The sequence below is a fragment of the Ascidia mentula genome, chromosome 6, assembly GCF_947561715.1.
Source record: "Ascidia mentula chromosome 6, kaAscMent1.1, whole genome shotgun sequence".
Lineage (NCBI taxonomy): Eukaryota > Metazoa > Chordata > Ascidiacea > Phlebobranchia > Ascidiidae > Ascidia > Ascidia mentula.
The window spans coordinates 9,464,068-9,473,970 of NC_138571.1; the positions used below are offsets into that span (position 1 = coordinate 9,464,068).

Sequence of the window (9,903 nt, forward strand, 5' to 3'; positions counted from 1 at the left end):
CGTCCCTAGTCACAGTAACCATCCGTTGGTAAATTACCACAATTTGTTAATTACGAACCAAAACAAACACAAGCGACAATTCGCTTAATCCGTACCTGTGTAGTTTTATTCTACACACTTGACCCATACATTATTTTGTCACTAAATATACAACAAAATACACCTACTTTAATATTCTTGACACATAGTTTGGCAGATCTCGAATAAAGCCGCTCAGAAAAAGTTGTAAGAATTTAAATCCTTTCCTAAACTAAACTTTCATGCTTAGTTTGTTTTAAGTACTTTCCCTAACGATCTCTTTTGCAAAAAGGTCGATTTATTGGAAACTATCGAATTCAAACTCACAGTAAAACAGCACAAAACACAACTTAAAACAGGGCGGCACACGTTTTAGACGGGTAATGCCACATACAGTTTATAAACGAACACACGCTACTCTACATTCAATTGAGTGGAAAATCGCCTCTCTGCAAGTCAAGTGCTATTCTCCGTTAAGCACCAATTCAAGGAAGGATGTTCCAGTGTACAAATAACTCTTCATAATTAAATTTGTGGCTTTAAACTTGGTCATGCATTGGTTGGTAACAGTCACTTTAAATAGGCTCCTTCGGATTATAAAATACAAATCTCAGATTTTATGCAATGGCTAAGTTACGCGAATTCGCATATCTTTCTTAATCCCATTTGGATTTATAGAGCTCAAATATATTGCTAACACAAATAGCAGCAAAATTGCATTAAATATTGTTAGTATTACTAAACAAGCCATATTTGTGCCTCACTGCAGATAGCTAAAGGAATTTATTTTGAACCAGGCCCAATTCCTTTACATGGTTACTACTTGGTAAAATAGTCAATTAACTCGTTGCAGTAGGAAGGAGTTCGATGTTTATGTTTTACTTTCTCAATTTCCCTCCGCAGGATGGTTGCAGATAAACTGCCACCAACTTTCAAAACATCTAAAAATCAAAACAGTATAATAACAGCAGAAATTAAATATTTGTCTCGTGGCTCATGGCAAGGTCATAAGAACCATTATAGGTTTAATTGCTACGAACAACCCAAAGACACAATACCATATGTTGTTTTAAAGGAATGCGAATTGTGTGTTTTTAATTCCATGTTTTTTGCACTACGGACCAACCTCCAATGTGTTTAATGAATAATTACTGGATCAATTTAAAACCAAAAGTCCCTGGCAGGCTGTCGATCACTCACCGTATCGATATAATTATATATTAAATTTCATAAAGCAATCTGTGGACAGCTCAGATGTTTTTTTTTATGAGAAAAATATATTTCGCCTAAAAAGGCATCATCAGTTTCTCCAACTTATTCAAATCTATTTGTCCACAGATTGCTTTGTGAAATTTAATATATAAAAATACGGACCAACCTCTTTTGTTCTCAGTAATGTGTATCGTTATACTGATGTATTGCAATGTGTTTCCAACTATGTACAACACCTTATCTCACCTTTTATAGCAAGTTGTATTTTAGTTTCTGGATCATCCATGTGGACGAGAAGACCAGCGTACATTCCCTCCAAGTGAGCTTTACAAAGTTGATCGTCATAACCAGGCTTGAAACACTGCAAAATTAAACAATTACATGCCAACATTGTATTAATTGCTAAACATGTTATTGGTACACAAACAGAAGTTCAGCAAAGGTAAAAACAACAACCTTGAAAAACTGCATCCACGTTTTTGTCACAGCTATTCTGATCTCATCACTTGAGTCATCCAATCTTTTCAACAGTTCCATGTAAATTTTGTGTAGAACATCATCAACACTCAGCTCTTGTTCACAAATATGAAGCAACCTAAACATCAATCTTCATGTTCATAATTGCATTTAAATAAGAGGTAATATATTGTACACATCAATGAAAAAAGTTTCTATCTGGGTAAGAACATACTTTTGGAAAAGTCTGGAAAATTGAAATGACTTTATCTGCAATATTTAGTGATAATTAAACACAACTTTTTTTTAATTTTAACACATTACTCACTTCTTGGCAAGAATACTTAGTATTGTTTACAGATAATTAAATTAAATGTCTTGTGTCTGCATTTCATCAACAAACAGATTACAGTTTTTTAGTCATAAATTTGTGTTGAAACTCAACACACATAGGCACTAAAATAGATTCTCTACACAACATTATAAAGTCGCTGACCATTCACATTGGAGATAGTATTGTTTTAAATTACACCAAAACCTAAAGCAACACCAACCTTGTCACAACTTTTGCTGTGGTTAGTCTTGTAGATTTAACATCATCATCGAGACATGACGTTAGTTGTGGCAAAATATCAGGAAATACTGAACATGCCGTTGCCTTGGCAACAAGCCCACTATGCAGAAGTGCCCAAAATGTTGCCATGGCAATAGTTCTAACTGCTGCTGATGTGCGACCTGCTTTCCACACAAGGTTGGGTACAATCATGCCACGGATCATAGATTCAACAAAATCTGGTGAGAACTTTCTGGAAAATATGTAAGGGTTACCTGCAGTGCTGCAATGATACATGAAATTTGTAAAGGTGATTTTTCATATTTAACACATACAAAAAAATCCAGATAAATTTAACCCACAGGTTGTATTACTGGACTAATAATAAAAATATAATAGAGAAATAAAATATAATGACATAATGCTTGTTAAAGTGAAGCAATACATTTTCGAATCATAAAAATGATAGCAAATAACAAAGACCACATGTAACTTCACTTTTATTTATTCAAAGACAAACAAAGTCAACAACTAGTAAAGACATAATAGAAACAATAGTCCAACTTACTGCTTGGAGTCAAATGTTTGGTCTGCGTTCATTAAAAGTTTAGATAGAAGTTTAAAAAATGTAAGCTTCATTTCAGGATCTTTCTCCGGAAGAAGATTGGCTTTCAACATTGGCATTATTTCACTCAAAACTTCACCAATGACCGGACCTTAAAAAAGAGATATGATTGGCCTTTAAAACATGAATGTGTTTTTAGAATCAAGATTGTGTTATTTTATGCTGTTGTTTCAATAAAAACTTCCGCTTTCTTTTTCCCAAACACATAATTTTCCATACATTTGTTATAGTGGTACAATTACATTTTGTGTTAATTGGGTTTTATTTAGTTTTTAAAGTTGCATGTTTGCATTGACACATGGAGACATGAAGGTATTCTAACGTACCGGCTCTGTACAGCAAGGTGTCAAATACTCGTTGTTCGACAGAATACATGTTCCACGATTCATATGAACCTTGCATTGAATCAAGGACTTGTTTTGTGTGAAGAGCATAAAGTTCTTCATCACTTATACCAAGTGTTGTGGAAATCAACTTCAATGTCTCATCACACTGAACACAAAATAAAGTGACATCTTTGTACACATCTGTAATTTAATGCCACATAAATCCAATTTTGACAAGTGTTAATTCCTTATTATTTGAGAGGAAAATTATTCATGTAGAAGTAGAATTGTATTTTGATAATACATACTGTGCAATGCAGTACACTTTCTGGCAACCAGGATATTCATATAAAAATATTTACCGTGTGAAAGAGTGAAACAAATTTAAATATAAAAACAAAACAATCAGAAATTTGAGAAAACAATGGCTTTAGAACATGTGTACCTTTATAAACACAGCTTCCTCATTAGCTAGGGACATCACAGTTATGGTCACTGTAAATAGTTCAAGACTAAACTGTTCAACTCTCTCCGAGCAGGTTTTTATAACCGAAGAAACACATGCAAGAAGTCCAAGATGGTATTCGCTCTGTAAAAAAATAAAATTAAAATAAATTTACTTGCTGCAAAAGGACAGCAGGGATTATGACAAAAAAATATATTTTAAATTAGGAATGTATTAGGAATTAAATTAGGAATACCATACAGATCACAAGAATTTTAAAATATGAAAAGATTGAAATTTTTATAATGCAGTATTTACCAACACAATCCATTATTAGTGACAATTTTGCACCCTAAAAATCACTTGCAACAGTGGCTACCAAATAGTTGACCTACTTTTTCAGATGCTTGACAAACTTCTGGGTTGCTGATTGTTTGAATTACATCACTTAGTTTCTCACCTAATGTTTCCTCATCACAACCTTGAACAGTTGCAGCTAGAATCTGAAAAAATCAAATGCATGAGAAAATTTTACATATATTCAAAAATAGATGTGGGTTTACCTGTAGTGAAGTTTGTGAAGGAGCGAGCTGAACATTTTGAAGTAAGATTTTGCAAAATATCTCGGCTTTAACAAATGCACCAATTAAGTTGCAGCACTTCAATGCCTAAAAAACAACATTTTTGAAGTTTAAAAGAATGCAAAAAAACAAAACAATATTGTATGTCAAAATGATGTACTTAAGTAGATGCACTGTATTTAGCAGTACCGCTTATGGCCCCAATTAGACAAAATCTATCTGATAAATAACAAGAGGGATATAACGCCCGATTTATTCTGATATGCATTCCAACCTGTCCGATGACGACCAAAAACCAACTGCCCTTTGTGTAACAAGACCTAGCAGAACGCAGTGAAGGAGAAAAAAAAGTTGGTAATTTTCCTTTTTAGCTGTTGTTCACATAATAAGCTCAAAACGTTTTTCCACAACACATCATAATTGTGATGTACAGGACAATATGCTCATATATTTAACATCCACTTACACTTCTCACAACAATAGTTTGTTCATCACCACAAGCTTTCATCAGAGCTTGTACAAGTGGTTGCATATGTTGTGTTGTATAATCTTCTGCATGAAGCAACAATTCATACAGCAACTGGGAGGTCGCAACTCTCGTCTCTGAAACCCAATCACTTAGATCACGGATTATGGCAGGCATAAGCTTGCTCAGGTTGCGTTGGACAAGTTCACGACAACCTAGACAAGGTCGTTCCTCTGTAAAAATATCAATATTAGAAGAGATTAGGATTAGAAACAAGGACAACTGTACCCTAAACGTTTTGCATTCTTTGTAGGGCTGACTTGAACATGACTAGCTATTATTCAATTAAATTATCAACTTATGTTAAATGAACAGTATGAGACTACGACTATTACTGTATGTCATAATGCACTGACCACTAGAGTGTGAACATTGGGAATTCTTACCATGAGGTGGATATAGTTTAGGAAGAGGTTGCACAAAGTCAAGTTTATCTTTTAAATCCTGCTCATTTTCCTGCTGGTATAAAAGACCAGCTTCATTCCAAAGTCTCCTTGCTTCTTTTCTAGCATGAAAATTAAACAATGAATGTTAGTCACTAAAACTGTAATGAATTTATATTAAACATATTCCCAACTTAGTGACAAAAGTGTAGCAATAGGAAGCAATTAAAAAAAACAAAGTAATGGTAGAATATGTGGAAACTTAACAAACATTAACCATATATTAACATAAAAGAAATTCTACAGTCAAATTTTGTTGTCAGACTGAATGTACATCTGCATGTGTTACCTGATGTCTGGCATTTCATCATTGAAGCTTGTCAGAATGAGAGGAATAAATTTGTGAAAGAAAGAGTAACGATCAGGTAGTTCAAGCAGCCATCGGCCAATCTTGCGTGTAACACACATTCGAACCTATTGATTTTGAAACAAATGCTATTCTGACATTTACCATTTATTCATATGTGTATGTTTTTACCTGCGCTGATGGATCAAAAAATCTTTGAGCTAAGTGGGAAATAACATCATCCACGCTTTTACCATTCCCATATTGTATTACATCTGCTGTTGCTTCTATAACCGCTATTCTCACCTAAACAAAGAGGCAGTTTTTTAATTTATTTTTACTTCCCTGTTTTTTTTAAAAAAACTTCCCTGTTTTTTTAAAAAAACATAAAAAGCTACATCACAAGCAGGCCTTTTCAAGTGGGTCCATAATTTTGAACAATAAAAGTAAATTATGGACTAGTTTCACTGCTTTTACATTTTGCCTACCCATTTAACAAACCACTATGCATGGAAATCAACAGAAAACAAAATCCTTACCTTGGAATGTTGGTGAGTGATAGTTAACATTAGTGGGTTAATCAATGACTCTGATTGCATATGAAAGTATTCCGGGATGCTTCTGGCCAACGTAGCAGCAATTTTACAACTTGACTTTCTAACTTCAGCGAATGGGTCAATAATTGTTCTTTGCAAAATTTGAATCAACTCATCGAGAAAGGCAGCAATCTTTTTGCCACTTAGTTCAACACATGGAAGCAAAATGTTGTCTAGAATGTTTAATCTTAGTTCTTCAGATGGTTCAGTGATTTCTTGTTGGCCGAGTCTTTGCAGCAGTGTTGGAATAATGTATTGCAGCGTTTCTTCTGGTGAAGGAATGACTGAAATGTAATCGGTGATGAAAGTAATCGACAGCTCACGGTTTATTTCTGAAGAATCAGATAAACATTTTAATGTTGGTTTCAAAAGGGTTGGGGAGAGTTCTTGAAGCAAAGTTGCACCAAGCTGTTTTGCTATCGTTTCTTTCCGTAAGTCAATTAGACCACGCTTGCGTGTCAACTTGGAGTCATCGCTGAGGCAATTAACATGTCTTTGAATGTGCTTGCGACATGCATCAGTTGTGTCAGCATCATGGTGCCCATTGGTAATCACAGAATCACCAGACATTTTATGAAAACAACAAAAATCTGCAAAAAAAACACAAATGGCAGATGCACGTACAACAAGGGTTAAATTGCACACAACAAAAACATAACAGAAGCATTGTTCCTTGGAAACATGGAAGTTTAAAATCTATCTAAATAGGTGAAATGATTTAAGATTTTTTCAATAATGTCATAGCAATAATCAATAGACACATAATGCTTGATTAAAACTTTGCTTCATCAAAAGCCCTTCTAGCCTTTTTAAGTTCTTCATTCATGGTCAAAAGGTCTTTGACCCTGGAATATTTTTGTGGATCTTTCTGGATCAAATAAACAATGTCTTCAACTTGAACGCGTCCCTGGCGTCCGACTTGTGTTGCTTTATGTGTAACGTCTGTTATGAATTCAATTACCAGTTCTTCTAACAGTTCTACAGACTCTGTGTATGGATTTTGATCATCTCCAAATCCGTACATCATACATTTGATCTCTTTACCAAATAGTTTCTTCTTCTTGTCATCACTTGAAGTACCTGGACGTACAGGAGTGCCCTCACCAGAGGCTGTTCCAGAGTCTTCAGCCATTTTAATTAACTTTGTTTCATAAACCTTTAAAAAAAATATCACAATTTGCACATCTACAGCATGTTTCAAAGTCTAAAACATTTTAAGCTATAAAATCACAGTACAAGTGCTGCAGAAAACTTTGGTCTAATAGCCTGTAAGTACAGCCACTAACGATAACAACACAAATTACAATATTTTGAATGAAACTCTGACAGAAAAGCCATAAGCCCTGATGAAGTTTAAAAATGGTCAAAAAATGCATGATATACGTAAAAACATCAAATTGGCAACTAGAAAGTAATTTTACAATGGAAATTTAGTGTCTCATGTACATTGCAAATTGTCACCTTTACTATAAACATAATAAGTACAAAAGACATGTCCTGCTACACTGTACATACTTTAACTATGTGTTGCAACATGCATAATAAACATGAACACGGTATATTACAACAATGAGAAAAATGCCCAATAAAATTTGCTCTGTGCAAATATCTATAAAATAATAATGTTGTGATTACATATATCATGTGTAGTTCATGTATTTTCACTTTTGCCAAAAATCTTTCCGCTGTAGTGACCTCTCAAGCAGTTCACTTGCACATGCACTAGATCGTGACGATGTAATAGATACTTGATCAATTGAAGATGGTCTTGTGTTTCTGCCAAAATGCTGGAATTCTTTATCCCTCAATGACCCTTGTATTGGGGCACGGGGTGATTTTATCAAGCGTCTCGGCAATGGAAGACTTTTGTTTCCTTTGAGTTTCGGTGAGGTTGTTTTCTTGCTTGCACTCGTTGGTTTTACCTGTTTTGTACACCTGACTGGTGCATTAGAATCATGTGGTTTCTTATCCTCATTCTTTTCTCTCTCTTCCTTTACTGGAGTTTCATTTGGAGATTTGACCGTTTGTAATTTTTGAAACCTGGGCTGTGGATAGGTTTTACTTCTTGGTGATGCTGGTGGAGATGACAGTAATGCACCCCCTGCACATGGTGTGGTTAAATCATGATGGGTGCGCAATGCTCCACCAAGTTGTTTAAGCTGTGGTGTTGGTAACCTGCCTTCAAATGTATTATCAGCATCAGTACCAGTAACTGTATCATCATCAGCTGCTTCCCCATCTGACACAGTTTCACTGCTTTCACCCCATGCCAGTTTACGGGCAACTGGTTTTTCACCAATGCTGCTGGCATTGCTCTTATTATTAATGCTTCCTGTTGCCAATGAGTCCTGCTCCATGCTAATCACACTTTCAACAGATTCAAGGTCGACATCAGACCCAGCAACACTTTCGTTGCTTTGTATTTCTTTTTCTGTGTTTGACTCGGTTGCTACACTTGTAGAAGACGATAAATCCCAGTATTTGTTTTTTGGAGACATAAGTTGTATTGAATGAGACTTGTCAAAGTTGCATCCATCCCGATTGAGCTTATTGTGGTTGGCATCCTCCCAAAGTCTTTCTTGTGATTCTGCTGGAAATTCTTTGACTGCAAATTCTTTTGCATACACAGAAGCAACTCTCTTTGGTGAACGATGAACCTGCAAGGGTGACGTGGGTAAATTCTTCACTTTCAGCTTTAATGAAGGAGAGGTCGGAGAAGAGAATGCAGGTAATGATTTGCTCAGTGGTGACATGTTTTGGAACTTAGATTCATACTCAGACTTCATTGGCATTCTTGGACTTTTGTGTGGAGGGATTGCTTGGGATGAGGTATGCACAACATCTAATGCTGAAATCAAAGGTGAACTTGGAACAAATCTTGAGGGCTTGCGATACATTTGCTGATATTCACTTTGGTGTGCAGAGGTGTACCGCATCCTTCTTGGTCGGTATTTCAAAGGAATTTCTTTGGATGGACTTTTTGGTGAAGATTTTTTTGATGGAGTATTCAACACTTTTTTTGGTTCTGTTTGTATTTTTCTGCTTTTCATTTGATGTAACTTTTCTGTTTGCGTAGAACTTTCCAGAACCTTATTTGCTTTGGTGTCAACAGGTTTATCCTTTTTCAACTCACCTCTTTTTACTACAGATTCTTTTTTGTTCTGTGCTTTAACTACTCTTTCAGAACACTGATTAACCATTGTTTGTTTCTTGAAAACTTTCCCTTGTTTCTTCTCCTTTGCTGGACTCTTCTTAGCAACAACATACGTTTTTTCCTCAACAGCCCCATCCATAGAAATTACTTCATCAGAATAAGCAGCAAGGTCAGCATCTTCAAACCACATCATGAGACTTTGTGCCTCAGGTCTACGGTGGGGCACTTGACGTTTACGTGCGAACGTGGGCTCCAAAAGTAAGTTCATTTGGTCAGATCGTAAGCCAGCTTCAGGAGCAACTTGTTCATTGGTTGGCTGAAACTTTGCCGATCGAAATGATGGAGACCATTTAAATGAGTTGGAATACTCACTGACACCTTTAAACCTAACAGGCATTATAACTGTGGACGTTTCTTCTCACCTAACTTTAATGAAGCACTGTGAATAAGAAGTAAGTATATAGCTTCAATGACAGAATGTTATGTGTACTTTACATACATACTGTTGAGTTTGCTAGCACCTGGTTTCAACAAATATATTGACAATCCAACATAAAGTAATAATTCAGTTGCCCAAGCAAATTCATTGTACATAAAATTCATATTTGAAAGTTTGTATTTTGTTTTGGTGACCATTGCTAACATACCTTGGTTTGCACAAACTAGCAAACATTTTTTATTT

At 35.3% G+C, this 9,903-nt stretch overlaps 3 protein-coding genes across 3 annotated transcripts; all 3 read right to left on the reverse strand.

Moving 5' to 3' along the window:
• Positions 1-325: 325 nt before the first annotated feature.
• On the reverse strand, positions 326-6,647 carry LOC145905554 (dynein axonemal assembly factor 5-like). The gene is made up of 14 exons (XM_082992787.1): positions 6,011-6,647; positions 5,664-5,777; positions 5,475-5,599; positions 5,129-5,247; positions 4,683-4,915; positions 4,199-4,303; positions 4,031-4,138; positions 3,636-3,779; positions 3,191-3,356; positions 2,808-2,955; positions 2,241-2,492; positions 1,687-1,825; positions 1,477-1,591; positions 326-959 (listed from the first exon to the last, which is right to left on the reverse strand). Exons 1-14 carry the CDS (start codon positions 6,635-6,637, stop codon positions 838-840), a joined length of 2,517 nt encoding a protein of 838 aa, XP_082848913.1. The 5' UTR covers positions 6,638-6,647; the 3' UTR covers positions 326-837.
• Positions 6,648-6,656: 9 nt separating this feature from the next.
• Positions 6,657-7,251, reverse strand: LOC145905556 (transcription initiation factor TFIID subunit 13-like). Its single transcript, XM_082992790.1, has one exon. It carries the CDS (start codon positions 7,197-7,199, stop codon positions 6,840-6,842), a length of 360 nt encoding a protein of 119 aa, XP_082848916.1. The 5' UTR covers positions 7,200-7,251; the 3' UTR covers positions 6,657-6,839.
• A 474-nt stretch (positions 7,252-7,725) lies between these two features.
• On the reverse strand, positions 7,726-9,656 carry LOC145905555 (nuclear protein MDM1-like). Its single transcript, XM_082992789.1, has one exon. The coding sequence runs from the start codon at positions 9,616-9,618 to the stop codon at positions 7,729-7,731; it is 1,890 nt and encodes a 629-aa protein (XP_082848915.1). The 5' UTR covers positions 9,619-9,656; the 3' UTR covers positions 7,726-7,728.
• Positions 9,657-9,903: the final 247 nt, after the last annotated feature.